A 21,739-nucleotide genomic window follows, 5' to 3' on the forward strand; every position below is an offset into this window, starting at 1 on the left:
AGCTCTACATAAGAATGATGTAGAGTTTGAATCTAAGGTATCCATAGAAGATGTGAAGAAAAGGATCAAAGAAAATTACAATGAAGATCCCTTGGCATGGTGGGATAAAAATCAACTCAAAGCTTGCCTTAAAATTAAAGAAGGCAAAAAGTATGAATTTGTCCGTTGCAAGCCCATCCCAATGAATATAATTGATCAAAAGGATATGCAGATTATAAACAATGAACATTTGGACCTTGGTTTGATCAAAGCAGGAATTTCACCATACAAAAGCCCATGATTTCTGAGTAAGAAATCTTGGTTAAATAAAAAAGAACAAACCCAGATTAGTTATTAATTATCAAGAAATTAATAAGATTATGGAGCTTGATGGGTATTTTATACCTAGCAGAGAACATCTAATCAGTTGCATGCGCAATGCAAAGATATTCTCTAAATTCGATTGTATGTCTGGTTTTTATCAGATTCGAATGCATGAAGAAAGCAAGAAGTTCACAGCTTTCTCCACTCCACAAGAACACTATATCTTGGAAGTATTACCAATGAGATTAGCTAATTCACCTCAGATATTTCAAAGGAAAATAGATAATCTATTTAAAGATTATTTTAAATTTATGTTTGTTTATATTAATGATGTGTTAATCACATCTAAAAATATAGAAGAACATATTAAGCATTTAGAGATTTTCTCTGATGTTTGTAAAAAAGAAGGGCTGGTTCTATCAGAAAATAAAGCAGTCATTGCTACAAGAAAAATCAAATTTCTAGGAATAGAAATCGATGAGTCTGAAATAATTTTGCAGGATCATATAGTAGAAAAGGTGCAAATTTTTCCAAATGAACTAAAAGAAAATAAACAACTTCAAAGTTTTCTAGGAGTTGTTAATTTTGCTGGGATGTTTATCAAAAACCTAGCAAAACACAAGAAAATGTTCAATCCATTACTGAAAAAAGATGCGAAATTTATATGGACAAAAAAACACACACATGGACTTAGTCAACTAAAGGAGATTTGTAAAAATCTTTCAAAAATGGCTATTCCTCAAGATGAAGATGATCTGGTATTATATACGGATGTCAGTGATCATTGGTGGGCGGCAGTCTTAACAAAGCTCACTCCAGATGGATAACAGCCATGCAGATATTGCAGTGGACTATTCTCAAATGCAGAAGCCATAAGATGACATATCAACTGAAAATGAATTCTATGCAGTAAAAAAGACTTTTGAAAAATGGCCATTATTCTTACTCGCAAAGAAATTCACTTTAAAAGTTGATAACACATGTAAAAGTTTCTTAAAGAATAGAATTGAGTTTAAACCTGAGAATGCCAGATTATTAAGATGGCAAGCACTATGTCAGAATTATATTTTTGATATTGTGATAATAAAATCTCATGAAAATATTCTTGCAGATTTTTTAACAAGAGATGGACAGCGGTGATATTGATGTCATCATCAAGATGTAGAGGAATTTGAGGGAACACCTCGAAATACTTCAAAACGAGTTTAACAAGCTGGTCTTAAACATAGAATTTGCATGAAGACTACAACAAGCCGATAAGAGAATTGTCTCTGATCGAATCACAGGATGTTTACATGCTTATACTCAGTTATGGTCTATAGGCCTATCCTTCAAGGACATTGAGAAGCAATTGGTTTTCAAAATGGAGAGTTTTCGAGTACATGACTCTATACCTGGAGCAGATGATTCAAATACCCATAGCACAAATGTTAAGTCGGGATCATCTCTAGATGAGTCGGCTGGAAAAAAAAATGGAGACTCCAGATCCTTATTTCGAGTCCTCAAGTCAACCCTTCACCTCAGGGATTGGAGAAGGGAAATATCAATCTTAGATCGAATACTGACAAAGGTAAATCTAAGGTTAGTACTAATGAAGTTATAATTTCTCCATTACAACAAAATTGGGAGAAATTGAAAACAAGAGTAGGCATTAACCTAGCTACTATCAGGGTTGATGTTGTAGCAAAATATCCTAGGGTATGGATGAAACCAAATTCATATCCAAAAGAGTTCAAAGCTTAATATGAATACGGGGCTCTTGCTTCAGTTTATACAACATCACCAAGCTTCCCAGAAATTTCAGGTCTACCAAACTGGATCCAGGAAGCTGTTCATGAATCTTGGGCAAATAACGATTATTTGTACAGATGAGATATTCTGGAGCTATACTTTTTCAGTACAGCACCAGAACCAGCAGGAAAAGGCTCTCATGAAGCCTTCCATTTTATCAAGCTAAGGAGGCCAGATACAAATGTTCAGAAATTTATCAAGGGTCTGAAGAAACACCCCTTGTTGCTTCAGTAACTGAAGTTGACATTTTCACCAGAAGAGCATGGGGTCTATGGGTCTGTCTTACTGAGATGACAAAGTCAAGTTTCCGTTTAAATTTTATCATAATTTGGTAAACGGATCATTCCTATTAAATACTATGAGACGGAAAACCACAAGTTTTGTAAAACATCTATTCGAAAAGAAAAGAAAACTTCTGTGAATAGTAAGCTGCCAAGGAGTAAAGAAACTCGTCGGAAATTTTGCAATATTGCTCATGTGGGAAGATGGTCAGAACAGATCTGCCCAGAGTGCCCGAATCAAAAAGAGCCAGAATTCAGCAAGGGCTTCAGACCTCGATCAGACAGGAAGCATCTTGCTAAGACATGACCAAGTGGTGAAGGACCACAACCACGTTTTTCTCGGGAAAATCAAAATTTTAAGATTCCTCAACAAAAATAAGTGGACATGTGAACCTAATCACTTTTCCTTGGGGATAACAAAAGCAAAAGATTCCCCGACAAAAGATAGTGGGCATGTGACTCACCCACTAAATGAACAATACAAATTGGACCCAATTACAACTATAAATAGAGTAAATGGGAACCAGTAAAAATACACAAGAACAATGTCGAAACCTGAAGAAAAAATGTATTATACATATTTAAAGGTTTTTAAAAGACGCATCAAGAGAATAAGAAAGTAGTTGATGAATACTAAAGATCTCTACAAACTGTTAAAAGAAGAAAGGAACGAGATCTCAGCTGATATAATATAGGCACATATCTACTGGTTATGCTAGGAGATAAAGTCAGAAGAACGCGCTGTTTCTAGATTAATAATAGAAAGAAGACAAAATGAGTGGAGGGACCATTCAACCACTCAACCAGATAGGGCCAACCATAGCTGGAAGGCATCATATTATAGCAAAAGTTTGAAGTCCGAAATACAAATCCGCCAGGGACTTCTATAAATAATCAGGCAGAAGTAAGATAAAGACATCATTCAACCTCTTCATTTTCTTTCAAATATTGTAATATTTTCTTTCAAAGTTTATGTGTGTTTTTTAATTCAGCTACTTAAACAAGCTTCTCATCCTCTACAGGAGGTTACCGTAACGATCATGGGCCATTAGGCTGAACCAATATAGGCCTCGACCCATACCCATGCACCACTACTGGTCATGGGTCGTTAGGATGGTCCAGCATGGGCCTCGGTCTATGTCCATGCACCGTCACTCATAGAATATCCCACCATAGCCCAACTGGTACCAACACTTTAAGAATCTAGGTACTTAACCCAGGACCTCCAGGCTTAGGTACCTAGATTCTTAAAGTGTTGGTACCAGTTGGGTTTGCCATGACCTATATGTCAGGAGGTCTTAGGTTTGAATCTTAGGAAGGTAAAAGCTCCAGTGTCCTGTGCTAGAGAAGTTCTGTAACGTCTCGAAAATTTGAAGGTCCACGTAAATCACATGCATGCAAGTTATTAAATTTCTTTTTTATTTTATTAAATTGTTAAATTATCTATTTAATTTTAAAATAATTTTTTTAACGATGCATGATTTATCATTGGCATTATTTTAAATTATTACATGTTTATTTGATGCACCGTCAAAATGTTTTCTCGAGTTTCATGTTTCAGACGAATATTCGATGCGGGATCAAGGAAAGAAAATCGACGACGATTTAGGCGATTTTAAAATGTGGTATTTTATTTCAAGTCAAGAAAGTGACATTTTAAAATGATTTATTAAATTTTTTTAGCATTTTAAAATCCTAATTTACTCTATTAAGTGATTTTAAGATTTTAAACTTCTAAGATTTAATACATGTGTATTTTAATTCAAATTTAGGGATCCTATTATTTTAGTGGAGAATTAGTATTTTATTTAGTATACTAATTGATTATTAGTATTTTAATATCCTAATTAAACCCTTTAATGCCCTCCCCACTAACCCACTAACACACACACACACATACATGTTACTCTCACACACACATACACACACACACACATTTCATTGCATTCTATTTCATTTCTCTTGGAAAAGGCTAGGGCTCTAAGTTCTTTCAGCAGCTACCTTTTCAATTCCAAATTTCTGAAGATTCACGATCCTATTCGGGCAAGAAAACGTGAAGCAATCGTCTCCCGGCCATCCCCCATGATCCACCGTGTCGGCATTCGTTATCTTCGAGCGTTTAGACACAAATGCATGTATATTCTTTTATTTTTGCATCGATCTTGTCATAGTAAGTATTTTGATGTATATTGTATGAAAAACATGTGTAGGTTATGCAAAAGTATGAGCAAAAATGTTTGAAACGATTTTAGATCAAAATTTTGGATCTCAAAAACCGAGTCTGCTGTCTTTTTGAATACTGTGAATATTCGGTCGATTTTATGGAAAAACTTTCAACATATAAAACGTAGAATTTTTTGATACCTTCGATTTGACAGTAAATTCATAATTTTGGATAAGAAACAAGTGAGTTATGATCATTTTAGTGGGACTACTCAAGCTGTTAAAATTTCTGTGTCACCAAATCCGTCACCCTTTATTTTGAATTCTGCGACTTATAGGTTGCTTTTCTGGAAATGTTTTCAACATATGATTTGTAGTTCTGCGTGTTATCTTCGATTTGACAGTAAATTCGTAATTTTTTGATAAAATATTAGAGATATATGATTTTTATCGTAAATCCGCTCAAGCTGTGAAAATTTGTGCATGTTCTTCATGTTTTCTCAAGTTTTAGTTGCAGACTTCGTTGGGATCTCCTGAATCTTTGCTGCTTTTGTTAGGGCAGCATGTCCAGAGCGTTACAACGAAGCCCTCGATGCTTTTTAAGTATTTACAACGTGCAAAGAAAATATTTTTATATTTTTGAGGTATGCTAAATGTCTTGTGACCAAATATGAACGGATTTGGAAGTCGGTGAACGTGGCCGATGACCTCTCCACCCCGGTAAAGCATGACCGAGTTTAGATCAGGATTGGAAAGTCGTAAAGCATGACCGGGGACCAATCCACATGGTAAACCATCTGTTGCGACTGCGTGGTTAGGCTGTGAGGAGCAGTCTGTAAAACTCAGTGGATATAACCCGACGACACATTGATCAAAGAGGTAAACTGTTCAATTTATTATACGGAAGCATGATGGGCCTTTTATAAAAAAAAATAAAAATCGATTATTTGAGAATGATATATTGGCTGAAAACCTTGCGTAGCTGTATGTCTTGGAGCTATATGACTTCAAGAATAGACTCGATATGTATAACAATTCGACGTATCGAAATTATAAGAATTAAGGATGATTTTTAAAATTTTGGAAAAACTGGGAGTTAAACAAAAATTTAGAGAGGTAGGAAGTAAGGAGAAAGTTGAGTTCGGAAAATGAGAGTGATTTCAAATTCCTCCTTGTCTTAATCTATATTTATAATAAAGAATAAATTTTTTTTATTGATAGAATATCAAAATATTATAATGCGAGTTTTGGTTAAATATAATTGAGAGAAAACAAAGGTACATCCTGGCTTCTAAATCCATCTTCCGTTTCATTTGTATTTTTCTGCCGAGAAACATAGTTGTCATTGGCTCGTACAACTCAAAGGCAAGTTTCTGTTTCTGTTTCTTTTTTTTAGCTTCCATGTGTACAATTCTCTGCAATTATGTGCAGAATCTTTTGAATTTATTCAATTGCAAAAATATTAACTGATCTGGTTTTTATTTTTTATTTGCGCTGTATGAATTATCAGCTCGTAATTTAATTGTTTTTGCCATGTAATTGCAGTATTTTCTCTGTCATCGGTGTTTGCAGTGTTGCCCATGGAGAGTAGTGTACGGATTCCGCTAGTTGGGTCTGAAATTCATGGGTTTCGCACCAAAGAAGGTACAACACATATATGTTGGTACTTCAGTGTGTATGATTCGATTCGTGAGTATTGCTTGCCTTTGGGCCGATTTCGTCAGGTTGGTCAACAGTTGACTTCTGGGTTTTTAGGGTTTTGTAAATCATGCTGACAAAGCTAGGATTTTGGTCCTTTTATGCTTTATTTTTCTTGATTCGTGGGGAAGGATGAAGTGTGATGTAACCTTTTAAGCGGTGATGGGTGTGCTTTTTGTTCATTCTGTGTTTGACAATCTATTTTGTTTTTGTTTTCCTCTGCTATTGGATTTTTTTTGGGGTGGGTGGTGCAAGTACTTATTAGATTATTCAAAACTAGCAGTGTTGGCACGCTGGATGAGCGTCTTAAAAACTAATAAATAAATTAGTAAAAAAATATTTTGCCTGACTGGTTGACGGTTTTCTCAATCTTTTAAGTTTTATGTGGATTAAGATATATATGAAATAAATTATAAATTATTTAAAAATAAAGGTTGTTTTTGTAAAAAGTAAGTGGACATACCAACCTACCGAAAGTAGTTACTATAATAGCCACATTCTTTATAATATGCTAAGAGTTATAGTAAGAGATATGAAATAAAAATTGTAAATTACTTAAAAAAATAAGGGTTGTTTTTGCATACCAATCTACAAAAAATAGTTACTATAATAGCCACATTTTTAATGATATAGTAACAGATAGTACGTATTAGTGCTATGGTTTTAAGTCCAAACTTGGGATAAATTATTGACTGTCAATTTTTTGGGGGATATGTTCCAATAAATTGATCCATTTTGTTGTTCACTTGTGTCTGTCTTATCATTGTGGTTTTTGTAGTAAGCACAACTGTTAGCAGAGAGTGTTTCATGTTTTTCTTCATTTACATACTTTGTCATGTGTAACTTTTGGACTTTGTCGCATGGATAGATTTGGATGTAGGCACTATGATGGCGGAGGCGAAGGCAAGATGGCTCAGGCCGAATGAGATTCACGCCATACTTTGCAACAACAAATATTTCACTGTGAATGTCAAACCTGTGAATCTGCCAAAAAGTAATATATTTTAATGTTTTTGTAATAATTTAATGTGGTAGTTGATCTGTAATGAATATAAAAAGTCTTAAAGTTTTGGTCCTTCGTATGCACTATGTCATGAGTCTAGCTAATATTTATTATGTTATGGCGCACTAGGTGGCACCATTGTGTTATTTGATCGTAAGATGTTCCGGAATTTTCGGAAAGATGGCTATAATTGGAAGAAGAAAAAGGATGGAAAAACTGTTAAAGAAGCCCATGAGCACTTAAAAGTAAGGTGTTATTTTTCCTCAAGAGATTCTGTATTGCATGAAACGATCAATAATAAACAAGTCTAGTTTGAGTGTAATGTTGGTTAATGTCTTTGTTGTAAGACCCGAAAATGTTTTTTCGGAACAGAGTATTCTATGTTAGGAATGTATATTACAGATTTCCTAGGATTATAATGTAATTATTTTCTCATTTTTGGTAGAGATTTTATTTCTTGTTCTTTCATGTAATTATGGCTGTAAATTAGTATATCATATAAAGGGTTGTGCTGGCCTCATTAATAAAATAACTAGTTTTTCCTTCTCAAGTTATCATGGCACAAAAGTCCGAGGACTAAAACTGGGGTGAATATCTTCTTTTCTTATGGGCTTTTATACCCATGTTATCTCTGAGTCTTTATTGCTGAAAATCCTCACCTTCCTCCATTTCTCTTTCATCTTCTGATTTTTACTCGTACCCAAATCAATATGTTGGAATCTTCAAAACCACTGGACATTCTGATGAGACCATCATGCAACAAACATATGAAGATCTTTAGAATATGCAGGCAGTATACAAGTTGAATTGAGAAGAACTACCTAAAATGGTCACAATTCTTTCAATGTACAGGTAAGGGAAAGGAAAACTAAACCATCTTTTGCGATGGGGCCAAAGAAGGAGACCCGAATTTTGAAACGTAAACGAAGCAAACTCCATGATCATCTCAGTTGTGGAATTCCATTATTGGAAATCGGTAAAATGTTTGTGTTCTCCTGTGTCGATACCCCCAACAGAATGGAGTCTTTGAGCATAAGAATTGACACGTACTTGATGTAGCAAATCCTTACTCTTTACCCACAATGTTTCCAAGCATTTTTGTGGTGATGTCCTCACTGCCACATATCTAATCAACGGAATGCCATCTTGTGCCCTCCAATAGAAAACTCCCATCCAAACTCTTATGGCCTCTTTCCTACCCCACACCTAATTTAGAGCATCCCTCTCCGAGTTTTTGGATGCTCGGTTTTTGTGCATATCCCTGATTGGGGAAACTTGACCCTCGAGCAATCGAGTGTCTTTTTCTTGTAATCAAAAGGGGTACAACTGTTACATGCCTATCCAAGAAATTCTACAATTCCGTGGATGTCACGTTTTTTGAGCGTGGGCCTTTTTATCCCAAATCTTCGATTTAGATGGAGACAACATTGAGTGAATCTCACAATTGGGAACCTGACACACCTGCCTTTCCACAATTAGAGCCCGTAGATAACCCCAATCACAATTGGAGCCTCATAAACCATTACTGGTTTATTCTCGTAGGAAACCACCACATGCAGAAATCCAACAGCACCATGTACGGATTCAGCACAGCCCTGACTGTCCTCAGAGCAGCCAACTGAAACTGAAAATACACAAAGTACTGTTGAGCTTAATGATGAGTTCCTATAATTGAATATGATGTTACTGATGCAAGACCTATTGCATCAAGGAGAGGTGTTCATTCATGTACACAACATCCTATATGTGATTTTGTTTCTCTTGATCACTTGTCATATCGAGCTTTTATATCCAGATTAGACCAGGTCCAGGTTCCATTAACCGTAGATATTGCTCTCCGAGATCCTCAATGGAAGGCAGCTGCTTTCGAAGAAATACAGGCTCTCGAGAAGAACAATAGTTGGATTATCATTGATCTCCCTAATGGGAAACAAACAGTTGGATGTAAATAGATCTTCTCAGTGAAGCACAAAGCTGATGGTAGTGTAGAAAGATACGAAGCACGACCGGTGGCCAAAAGATAAACGCAATCATGTGGCATTGATTACCAAGAAACCTTTGCTCCAGTGGTCAGACTCAATGTTGTCTGAGTTCTCTTATCACTGGCTGCGAATTTGGACTAACCCTTGTACCAGCTTTAAGTGAAGATTGCCCTTCCTCGGTGATCTAGAAGAGGAAATCTATATGGATATTCCACCTGGATTTGTAACAGAATCTACAACTAATAAAGTGTGTTAACTGAAGAAATCCTTGTAGGACTTGAAGCAATCACCTCAGGCATGATTTCATTGTTTCTTGAATGTTCTAAAAGTGAGAGAGTACATTAAGGGCCAATCTGACCATACCCTTTTTACCAAACACTCCGACAAAGGAAAAATCGCAGCCCTCATAGTCTATGTTGATGATATCGTCCTTACAAGGAATTATTGTGAGGAGGTGGCACACATGAAGGCCTTACTCTCGAAGGAATTTGAAATGAAGGACCTTGGGGACCTCAAATATTTTATTGGAATCCCTTGGGATCCCAATTTCTCAAAGAAGTATGTGATAGATCTCTTAAAAAACTTGGAATGCGGGGAAGAAAACAAGGGATGATAAGAGGTCATTCAAGAAGAAGAAGGACCAGAAAGTGCTTGTTGGTGAGGATAGAATAAGCAAGTGGGCAGATTCAGATTTTGAGCCATCTAGCTCAAAGACCTCATCCTGCGACAGTGAGGAGCCTTTCTCATCGGGCCACTGCACATACCTATGGGGGAATTGGTAACATGGAAAAGTAAGAAGCGGTTTGTTGTTACGAAGGATAGAGCAAAGGCAAAGTATCGAGACTTAGCTCATATGTAGCACAAACACATTGAATTTTTTTTTGAAGTATCAGAAATTGATACGACACGTGTACGGATACGACACTCAGATACGCGTGTCAGATACGGCAAAATCAATTTGTTGACTTTTTTAGGGTTGACCAGTCGGATACGTTTTGGACACGGCAAGGACACGCTATGGATACAGCTTGTATACGTTTTTCGGATACGTTTTGGGCAAAATTGCAAATATTTAAAAGTTTTAGGGGTTAAAATGAAAAAAGTTGAAATTTCTGAGAACTAATTGGAAAATAATTTAAAAAGAACTGGGCTTTGGCTTTGGGCTTATAAATCCCTAGATAAATTCTAATCATCTTCATTTTGCTCAACATAGAGATCGGCTCTCAAGTCTCAATTCTCATTGGCTCTTCACACACTTTGCGTCTCCCCACCCTTTCTGCCGCCGCCGCTTATATAAGGGTTCTCAGAAGTAAAATTGTAAGCCGCTACAATTCCTTTACGGTTACAATTGAGATTTTGTATTATAGTTCAAGTCTATGTAGCACAGACATTCCTAAATTTTTTTTTGAAGTATCGAACACGGATACGTGTGTCGGATATGGCAAAATCGGTGTTGTTGACTTTTTGCATTTTTGACCAGTCGGACACTGCCCTAAAGTTGTACATTGTACCAGTCGGACACTGCCCTAAAGTTGTACATTGTATATATTTCTACAATATATTTATATAAATATGTATATCTCTACAGTTTTTAATACTAACTTTATGTATATATGTATATAAATAATATTTATATATATTTTAATAATTATCGTATCTTAGCCGTATCGTGTCTTATATTTTCAAAATTTTTGTATCACCGTATCTGTATCCGTATCGTATTCGATACGATACCCGTACCCGTGCCCATGCAACATAGGTTCAAATGTTCCACCAATTTCAATTATATATACTGAATGTTGTCTGGATGACACTGATGACAGAACCTTTTAGACATATAATTAAAAAATGAAATGCTACGACTTTCTGTTTCTTGCTTGTCGTAACTTCAAACATCCCTAGCTTGCAATTGAAATTTTTCAAAAGGAGAGTGTACAAGAGGATGTGGATGATTATTCTCCTTTGTGGAAATTTTCAACCAAGATCGAAAAGGGAGCTACTAGAGGAGGAAATGTTACTTGGTCGTGTAACATATGTACCAAAGTGTGCAGGGGATCGTACACGAGGGTGAAAGCACACCTATTAAAACTCAAAGGATTTGGAATTGCTGGTTGTGTGGCTGGTTCAATAGATCACATAAAGCATGTGCAACAACTTGTGGATGGCGCAGAATTGAGGAAAAGTGCTAAACCGAAAGAAGTTCAATTGCTTTCATCATCAAACATGGCTTCACAATCCTCATGCAGTGGTCCGTTTCTCTTTGCAAAGTGACGATCCAACAAAAAAGAGGAAATTAATACTTGGTCCTCTTGAAAAAGCTTTTAACTTGAATGCGAGAGATGAGCTCCACTCTGAAATTGCGAAGTTATTTTACACAGGAGATTATCTTTCAATATCGCTAGAAATCCTCATTATATTCGTGCTTGCAGTATGGCTACTCAACGAACGATTCCAGGTTATTTTCCACCCGGATACAATTTATTGAGAACTGAACTACACTTCGTCAAAGAGATAAGGCTCATATTGAAAAGTTGTTGGAGCCAACAAAAGCTGCTTGGAAACATAAGGGTGTTAGTATTTGTAGTGATGGGTGGTCATATGTACAAAGAAGACCGCTTATTAATATTGTGGCCGTGTGTGAAAGTGGTCCTATGTTTCTAAAGTCATTAAATTGTGAAGATGAGTACAAGGATAAAGGTGTCATCTCTAAGTCGCTCAATGTTGCCATAAATGAAGTGGGACATCAGAATGTTGTCCAAGTGGTCATGGATAATGCTCCCGTATGCAAAGCCGCTGGGTTACTTGTTGAGGCAAAATACCCACACATATTTTGGACACTTTTTGTTGTTCGCACTTTGAATCTTGCTTTGAAGAATATTTGTGCACCGATTGACTTCGTACAAAACAAATAAGCCTTTGAAGAGTTTAAGTGGATAGCATAAATATCAGATGATGCTTCGATGATCAAGAGTTTAATAATGAATAACAATTATTGATGTTCAACAATAACTCGAACTTGAAGATGTCTCACTTGCAAAGACTCGATTTGCTTCCACGATCGTTATGCTTAAAAGGTTCAGGCAAATCAAGAAATGTTTTGAAAACATGATGATTTGTGAAAGATGAGATCTATACAAGGAGGATGATGAACTGGAGGCTAGAGTAGTGAAGTACAAGATATTAGATTATCAATTCTAGGAAAACATTGATTATATAATTTATTTTACAAGTCCAATTTATGAGATGCCAAGGAAAGTTGACACTGATCAACCTTGTCTTCATTTAGTATATGAGTGGTGGGATGAAATGATAGAGAAGATTAGGGTTGCTACCTCGAAAAGGCCTCACAGTGGAGATTCAAAGTTTTATGAGATTGTTCATGATATTCTGGTGTAATGATGTAATAAAAGCAATACACTTCTACATTGTTTGGCGCATTCTTTGAATCCGAGGTAAAACTCTAAAAAATTTTTAACTAAGTTTTAGCAAATTATACATATCAGTTCATATTTAATTATCAATCTTTTTATTTAGATATTATAGCAATGAGTGGCTCCAAGAATCTCCCAATCGTCTTCCTCCTCATAGGGACATCGAAGTTTCAAGGGAAAATAAAAAGTGCTTTGAAAGATATTATTCTTGTTCATCATAATGAAGAAGTGTCAATGAGGAGTTTGCCTTTTTTTCAGCAGCCATCGATGATTTTTCTGATAATGATGCAATGCGTGATCGAGGTTTGATATCTCCAACTAAGTTGTGGGTTATACATGGTGCTTCCACACCAACTCTTCAAAGTTTAGCTTTAAAGCTACTTGGGCAGCCTTCTTCTTCTTCTTGTTGTGAGAGAAATTGGAGCACCTACAATTTCATACACTCATTGAAGAGAAACAAAATAACACCATAAAGAGCGGAAGATTTGGTGTATGTTCACTAAAATCTTCATCTTTTATCTTGGAGGAGTCCACATTATAGTGAAGGAGAAAGTAAGATGTGGAATATTGGAGCGGATGCATTTGATTCCATGGACATGGAGGGTGTTGCTAGCCTTGAAATTGCCATTTCGTCTCTTGATGAACCTGAATTGGAGTCGGTCTTATTTACTGATTAAGGTAGTGTTTGTGATGAGACTGATATGGATGTGTGATTTTTTTTTACTTGCTTAAGATGGATTTTACGTTTTATATTTTGTACTTAAGATATTATGATTGATGAAATATTACATCTATCTCTATAATTTTACTTTTCAATACTAAATTTTTATAAATATATATTTAATGATTGTCGTATCCTAACCTTATCGTGTCTTATATTTTCAAATTTTGACTTGTCGCCGTATCCGTATCGTTTCGATACAATACCCGTACCCGTATCCATGCAACATAGCTTAGCTCAAGGTATATGTGGAGGGATGTGGCTGAAGAGACCATTCAATGACTTGGAAGTTTGAAGTTGAACAACCTTTGCGAGTAATGTGTGATAATCAAGCATCTAAAGTCATTGATCTCTGTTATATCCCCACTCACTTGTAAACAGCATACGTCCTAACAAAAGCTCTTCATTGAACTCATTTGAAGACTTGAGCTCGCATCTTGGCATTATCAACATCTATAACCTGGCTTGAGGGGGAGTGTTGAATGTGGAACCATAGATCTTATCCAAATTATTAGTTATTAGGATAGACTATTATTTGTATCTTAAAAGTCTATTTAATCTTCTAGAGTGAGGATTCCTAGTTGGAGTAAAATAGGTAGATAGATCTTTATAAATTGGTATCTTGTATCATACCTATTTACCTACTTTTGCTGAATAATATTCTGCACTTCCAAAACCTATATGTGTTCCTTCGTTTGCTATGTTATGCAATACAATTGAATGAACACTTGGTGACACATCCTTGAATTAGCAAGAAAAGACTTGTTTTTATTAATTAAGCCAAGACAAATTAAGATTGGCTTCTGTACTGAATTTTCAAAGTTATTATTACCATGAATGTTCCATATGTCATCACGATTCTTTTTATTTGAATTGTCACTTGGTGTTTTAGGTGGGGTTGGAGGGAAAGCAGTCCAATTCTCATTTGACCAATGGAGAGGATTGGCAATTCGAGTACTTAATTTGGGATATATTAGGACATCACATTGTTATTATTTGTTTATGGAGACTGGAGAAATATTGTATGAAAGAGCTAAACATTTCCCTGTGTTGGATTTTCTCCGGTTTTCTAGTTTATATTATCCTATCTCATAAGCGATGCATTTGTTTATGGTGACATAATATTTGTTTCAATCTACTTTTTCTGTCTAAAGATGATTGACATAGACTTAGCTTCTCTGTTCACTTCCTCTTCACGTTGAGAATTCATCTTCATCTATTAGATTCTGTAGTGACGTGTAAGGATTAATTTCACCTTCGGTCTTTGTGTTTGGTAGGTTGGTAATGAGGAAAGAATTCATGTATACTATGCACATGGAGAAGACAGCCCAACTTTTGTTCGCAGATGTTACTGGCTGTTGGACAAGTATGAAAACATTAAACATTGTGCTAAGATAGTTAACCGTCATCTTTTATATCTTGTGGACATGATAGCATGTGAAGCTTTTATAAGTTAACATTTTAACTGAGAAAAGCACTTATTTTTATGGGCTTAGATTTCATTATGTAATTTATTTGTTGTAGATCTCTGGAACATATTGTCCTTGTGCATTATCGAGAAACACAAGAGGTTTGTCTCTGATTCATAAACTATATGTTGATTATTAAGTACTGAGTGACTTTTTTAGAGCTATTACATAAGTAGAGTTTTGTTGAAGGTGATCACTTCTGGGATCTAATTATTCTTCGTCTTTGCAACACTTGGCAAAATCATGGTCGTCAATGGCGAACTCCTGTATATTTAACATGACGTTATTTTTGTGACTGTGGCTTTAGAAGTATCTTGTATGTTTGAAGTAACATGTAAATTCATGCAAACTGGATTATGGCTAACTTATGACACTGTTGCAGGTTTCCCCTGACACATCTGTCAATTCCAATCCTAGTCCAGCTATCTTTGACCCACCTGCCTCTTTGCCTTTGTTGAAAGAATTTGATTCTGCTCTTCATCGTGTATATCATGACACCAGCAGATCGCTTTTAGGTTATATTTAATTTTCTGTGCAGAGATATTTGCTTTACCTTGCACTGGGATTTAGTCTGTTGATTACCTTGAATAGGATGTTAATTCTTTAAGAAATCTTAAAGGCATAGACTTAGTAAAACTAAATAGAATAATTACCATTTTGTAGCTGACATGTAGTGAGTTTTCAAACTCTATTAAGTAAGAGACAACAAAAGTCATTTTATCTAGACTCAGGCCTTGAGTTAAAGCCAAAAGTTTGATTCTTGACATTATGTTGTTGCTGGATTCTGTGATATTTTTCAGAGCGACATGACAGCTTGACTGTGAAAAACCACGAGCAGAGACTTCATGAGATAAACACACTTGAATGGGATGAACTTTTGGTGTTGGATGATTCACACAAGCTGATTACTCAACATGATGGTATAGACTCAGTGTGAAGACTGTTTGCAGTAGTGCCACGAGTTTCTAAAAAAATTACTGATAATTATCTCTTTTGATGCATGCAATTTACTGGTTGCAGGAAAAACTTCAGATTTTGAGCAATCTAATCAAAATCAGATTAACAGTTACAGAATACGTGTAAGCAGTCACAATTATGTTCCATATGTTTTTCATAAACGAAAATCTTGATTGCGCCTGTCATCATGAATTTTTATTGATGAAATTTGAGTTACAAGGTTTGTTTTAAAAATGCTCTCAGCTTAGTGTTTTATAATTTTTAACCACGTGATGTTGGAACACAATTTTCCATAAAATTTTGGTTTGCTTCAATGGTTGATTACATTCCATTTGGAAATAAAGACACGTGGTTGCATCATGGATTCACAATGGCATAGAACTTTTCAACATATCTAGGCATTATGTTGGACCAAATTGGTGACCTGATTTTTTTGTTTTAGAATAATCAGTCATTCAATTCTTCGTGATGGGAAGAACGTTTATATGAGCCATTGAAGCACTGTTTGGTGCTTAAAACATAATTTAAGCCAGACAGTCAGACCTTTTGGTCGAGATGGCCTCTTAAAAGCTTGCTAAGGACTTTATATGCTAGCAGAGTAATAATTCACTTTATTTGTTTGAATCGGTTTAAGGGATCATAATGTAGAAAAGGTGGTCAATGTACTTTTTGTTTTAGATTTGCTGTTGCTTTATTATGTTATGGAAGTTCACTCATATGTGATTAATTTTTTACCTCTTGGACTGTTGTTGCACCCAGACCACATGAACTAAGACACAAAAGGAAAAAAATAACCACCCTATAGTCCTAATTCATTTTGCATCATTCATGGCTACCAGGCAGTTTAAATGGTTCATACGCCATTTGTTCATTATCAAATGTAAGATAAATATTTAATGTAATATTATTTATTCTTAATAAGCATTTCTGAGTACAGGACGATGGTCCGACAACAAACAAGGTATCCCCAGAAAGTTCTGGAAGCAATGTTGCTGGACAAGTTGCTGGGACTTATCCCATTGGTTATGATGTTTTTGGTAATTTATCTTACAATATGGTGGGTGGTGAGATTGTTGTGGATTCAACTGGATTGGGGCCATTAAGTGAAATTGATTCTCTAAATAACGTGGCAAAAGATGGTCTGCAAGCTCAGGACAGTATAGGAAGGTGGATGAGCTACATCATTGCTGATTCTCCAGAATCAGTGAACAATCAGGCTGTGGAATCTTCAATCTCAACTGGCCACCAATCGTTTACGTCTCCGAGGATGGATGATCGTTTGTCATCTGCTCTAGGGCAAATATTTAAGATAACAAATATTTCACCTGGTTGGGCTTTTTCTACTGAAGAAACAAAGGTTCACTGCCCTGGAATTATTTTACTTTATATTGGTGTTGTCTATGTACTGTAAATACTCACGTGTTTCACATGTTAGCATTTGAGATTGAAGTGAGATTTATATCACCATCTGATTTAAAGACCAATATTTGTGTGACTAAAAGTAACCAGGGGAGAATGTTTAATTAAAATGTGCAAGGGTTAAATAGTTGTAGGTTACATTGGAAGTTGCATGAAACTCTGCTTGGATAGCAAATACTTCCATCCATTGGTTAAGTGCAAGCAGTTAAATTTACACTTGTAATGAACAACAATTTAGTGCATGCAATTACTCTCACAATTGTTATATAAGTTCACTGAGTTGTTGTTACGCAGATCTTGGTTGTTGGGGTTTTTAATGAAGGGTGCTCACCCAGCACAGAGTCCAATTTATTCCTTGCATGTGGAGATTCCATTGTCCCTGCTGAAGTTGTACAAGCTGGAGTATTTCAATGTTCAATTTCTCCTCAAACTCCAGGACTAGTGAATCTCTATCTGAGTTTTGATGGCCATAAACCAGTCAGCCAAATTTTGACCTTTGAATTTCGTGCTCCTGTAGTTCCCATTATGACAATTCCTTCGGAGAATAAAACTACTTGGGAAGGATTTCAGCTTCAAATTAGACTCTCTCATCTGTTGTTTTCATCATCCAAGGGCCTGGGAATCTTTTCCTCTAAGTTACTCCCAAATGCCTTAAAGAATGCAAAAGCTTTTAGTCAGAAAACATCACAACTCTCTGACTGTTTGATGTATTTGACCAAAGCAATCCAAAACTATAAGATGTCTCTTGACGAGGCAAAAGAAAGCTTGTTTGAATGGACTTTGCAATATAGACTGCATGAATGGTTGCTAGAAAAAGTGGTTTCAGGGTGCAAAGTTTCCGAACGTGATGAACAAGGTCAGGGCGTAATTCATTTGTGTGCCATCTTAGGTTATACGTGGGCAATTTACCCATTTTCATGTTCTGGCTTGTCATTGGATTATCGAGACAAATTTGGATGGACTGCCTTACACTGGGCTGCATATTATGGAAGGTGAAGTCCTGAAATACCTTGACCTGTAACATTACTTGTTGACTCAAGTTGAGTTACCACTGGGATCTTGAATGATTCCCCTAGCTTTTATTTTCGTTTGTGAAGAAGTAAAGCCCTTCATATGCTCAAATCATTTTACCACTGGGATCATAAATTATTTCACCAAGTTTTCTATCTAGAATGAATGATGTCTTTCAGTTTTTTTTATGTGTTGTACTGTGACAACATGATAAATTGAGTTTCCAGGGTCATAGCGTTTGTTGCAACGTTATAAAGGAGACAACAGTATTCTGGGCTTATTATTTGAAACTTTGATTAATATTTGTCCCTAAATGAACAATGACCGCACATAGTTTGCATCATTTACCTTTTGTTATATTCAGGGAGAAAATGGTGGCGACCCTTTTATCTGCTGGTGCAAAGCCAAATTTAGTAACAGATCCGACTGCAGAAAACCCCGGAGGCTGCACTGCTGCTGATCTTGCTTCTAACAATGGGTATGATGGTTTGGCTGCTTATCTTGCTGAGAAGGCTTTAGTTTCTCATTTTAAAGATATGACATTGGCCGGAAATGTTAGTGGGTTGCTGCAAACTACCACTAATGAAATAGTGAACACTACCACTAATGAAATAGTGAACTCTGAGAACTTCAGTGAGGAGGAGTCTTATTTGAAGGATACTCTAGCGGCTTACAGGACAGCTGCTGATGCAGCAGCACGCATTCAGGCTGCATTCAGGGAGCACTCATTCAAAGTGCGGACCAAAGAAGTTCAGACATCAAATCCAGAAATCGAAGCACGCAACATAGTTGCAGCAATGAGGATCCAGCATGCTTACCGGAACTATGAGACACGCAAAAAAATTTCAGCTGCTGCGAGAATCCAATATAGGTTCCGCACTTGGAAGATGCGGAAGGATTTCCTCAACTTACGTCGTCAAACTATCAAAATCCAAGTAAGTGAAGCTGACATATGATTTGATGTGCCATAAATTTCATGCAGAACGTAAATCATACGACTTAATAGTTTATATTTTAGGGGCTGGATGCCTATGAGAATCAACCATGATGGAATTTAAATTGCCAACTTTTTCTGCCGTGTGAAGTAAATTATTGTCTGTGCTATAGGATATGAGGACGGTTCTACTGGATGTTTCTGATTGTAATCCTTCTCCATTGCAGGCCGTTTTCCGAGCTTTCCAAGCCAGGAAGCAGTATCGTAAGATTGTGTGGTCAGTTGGGATCTTTGAAAAAGCAGTACTGCGTTGGCGTTTAAAGAGAAAAGGGTTCCGAGGGCTTCAGGTTCAACCTGATGAAATTCCTGAAGATCCAAATCAAGGAAATGATGTGGAGGAAGGCTTCTTCCAAGCCAGCAGGAAACAAGCCGAGGAACGAGTTGAGAGATCTGTTGTAAGGGTCCAGGCAATGTTTAGATCGAGGCGAGCACAAGAAGAATATAGAAGAATGAAATTAGCGCATAATCAAGCCACGGTGAGGATACTCTTATTCTTGTTTTCCTGTAATTATGATGTCATATTAAGTTAATCAATGCCCGTTGCAGCTGGAATATGATGGACGTTTCCACCCGGACACTGAAATGCGATAATAGGAGGACTTATCCACTGCCATTTACTTACGGAGCAAAGACAGTGGAACCTTTCTTTGCTGACGTCAAGAATTGAAGACTCGTGATAAATGTTGTGTTTTTGAGTTTAAGATTAAGGCAGTTCTGTCGGGTTTTGAAGCTTTGGTTTTGCTCCAATTGGCATCCCGCCTCATGTTTCACATTAATGTAGTTTGTGAGAGATGTCTGTAAAGATTTATCATTAATCTAATGTGTGCAGAAGAGTAGATGGAACATAATTGTTGCATGTAGGATCTGAAATGCTGCAATATCGTGTTCAAATTTGAGGTTCGGTCTTTGATTCTCGGTGCATAATGTTGTTGAAAAGGCATAATAGTATCTTGAATATTTGAGTGTATCTTTAATTCATTTCTATGGTTGGTTGGCTGTTAGGATATAGTTTGAAAATCGGATTGTATTCTCGACTGTATCTTTGAATATCTTTAGATGATGGTTATTTGTTAACTTATTTGTAAGCCTGTTTGCAACGTTAAACCTTGTATGTATAATCTCTTTCTAATTAATAAAAGGTGAATTTTTTATTTATGGTATCAGACACACATCTCACTCCGTAAAATGACAATGGTCACCGCTCTGCAGTCATCTACGTCTACCATTGTAACTTCACAATGAACCGAACTGTTATGAACATCTTTACTTTCAGAAACTCATCTCGATTAATGTTTCTGCTCAAGCTCCGTTGAAACTTAAAGAACTACCGGCATGTATCGGTTCTGTCAATGGCCCTAAATCCTGTACACGACAATACATGAACAAAATATCATTGTGCCCGATATTGAGCAAATCCAATTGATTCGTCAAGATGCGTCGTATAGTTTAGAATTGTAACCTTTGCCAAGAAGCTGAAGAAGAAATCAATTCTCAAGCTCTTCATTTCACTGGAATCTGCAGTAATAAAGGTTGTAAAGGCTACTTCAGTCTCCCAGTCTATGGAAAGAGTGGCACACTTCTTCGATTTAATGACAATCAAGAAGCTGACTGAATGAAGTAACGACTGAACTGAAGAAAACTATGATCTAGTTGGACAAACTGCGTATGCCGACAGGGTAGTATTTCAGCAAATGGACTCTGATCTCATCACCCTCCAACTCAAGGTCAAAAATTGGGAGCTGGGACAAAAGCTGAACATTTCAGTTGATACAAGCAGTCCAACTGAGGAGTTTATCACAACTGTTGTTGAGTTTGCCGTTGAACCAGCTGATGTGGAATCAGTTCGAGAACCATTTCTCAAAGAAACAACAGAGACTGTTCTTCCATCAGTCTATAAATCAGCTCAACCTTCCTCCTCCACATCTTTAATTACTATACCAGTTTTTGAACCAGTAACTCAACCGACCACATACAAGGAAGAAGAGCTATCCTTAGCCAATATGGATGAGCTGTTGTTATCAGTTGCTGAAGAAATTTAGCAGCAGCATAGGGAAGACCAAGCTGCTGATGAAGATATTGTCGAACCGGTGGCTGAGGAAGTCAATGCACCGGTACCTGTGAAAGGGGATCGGTTAAGGTGCCCGGATGCGCAATGGAAGTTTCAAAAATCAAATTTCACCAGCAAAAATTCGAGCACCTCACTATGATGTGTAGCAAATAACATAAAACACAAAATGTAATACATATAGTGTGTTGGAAATTTTTACCTATCAATCACAAAGGATTGATAATGGCTCCAACTAAGTTGTTAAACAACTTAGCTTTTCAATGGCTAGACAATCTACATGTTTCCAATGACCACTCCTTGCTCAAAAATTAAGCCAACCACCAACAAGAAAGATCCCCTCTAATTTTGCACTAGAAAAATTAGAGGATTTTTCTTTGAGAAAAGTATGCAATCTGCAACAATTGAAGAACCAAAAATGAAGGAGAATAGGAATGAAAATTTCGGCCCT

General features: G+C 36.4%; 1 protein-coding gene across 3 annotated transcripts; it reads left to right on the plus strand.

Annotated features, from left to right (window-relative positions):
* Positions 1-5,884: 5,884 nt before the first annotated feature.
* Positions 5,885-20,308, plus strand: LOC142551102 (calmodulin-binding transcription activator 5-like). Of its 3 annotated transcripts, XM_075660149.1 has the most exons (14): positions 5,885-5,903; positions 6,084-6,182; positions 7,105-7,230; positions 7,369-7,484; positions 14,651-14,739; positions 14,898-14,943; positions 15,225-15,357; positions 15,643-15,762; positions 15,863-15,921; positions 16,737-17,156; positions 17,513-18,210; positions 18,594-19,164; positions 19,391-19,699; positions 19,770-20,308. In XM_075660149.1, exons 2-14 carry the CDS (start codon positions 6,119-6,121, stop codon positions 19,812-19,814), a joined length of 2,796 nt encoding a protein of 931 aa, XP_075516264.1. In that variant the 5' UTR covers positions 5,885-5,903; positions 6,084-6,118; the 3' UTR covers positions 19,815-20,308. The 3 variants fall into 3 exon arrangements, with proteins under 3 accessions (XP_075516264.1, XP_075516265.1, XP_075516266.1); XM_075660150.1 differs by lacking the exon at positions 5,885-5,903 and having other exon boundaries at positions 6,124-6,262; XM_075660151.1 differs by lacking the exons at positions 5,885-5,903; positions 6,084-6,182; positions 7,105-7,230 and adding an exon at positions 8,092-8,215.
* The last annotated feature ends 1,431 nt before the right edge of the window (positions 20,309-21,739 follow it).

Source organism: Primulina tabacum, chromosome 7 (assembly GCF_025594145.1).
Source record: "Primulina tabacum isolate GXHZ01 chromosome 7, ASM2559414v2, whole genome shotgun sequence".
In the NCBI taxonomy this organism is placed as follows: domain Eukaryota; kingdom Viridiplantae; phylum Streptophyta; class Magnoliopsida; order Lamiales; family Gesneriaceae; genus Primulina; species Primulina tabacum.

What these genes read in the sequence shown, in the direction of transcription:
- LOC142551102 (XM_075660149.1), top strand. Translation starts at nt 6,119, where the DNA reads ATGGAGAGTAGTGTACGGATTCCGCTAGTTGGGTCTGAAATTCATGGG. An exon ending in ATTATCGAGAAACACAAGAG is followed by an intron (nt 14,944 to 15,224) that starts GTTTGTCTCTGA and finishes ACACTGTTGCAG; the next exon opens with GTTTCCCCTGACACATCTGT. An exon ending in CACCAGCAGATCGCTTTTAG is followed by an intron (nt 15,358 to 15,642) that starts GTTATATTTAAT and finishes GATATTTTTCAG; the next exon opens with AGCGACATGACAGCTTGACT.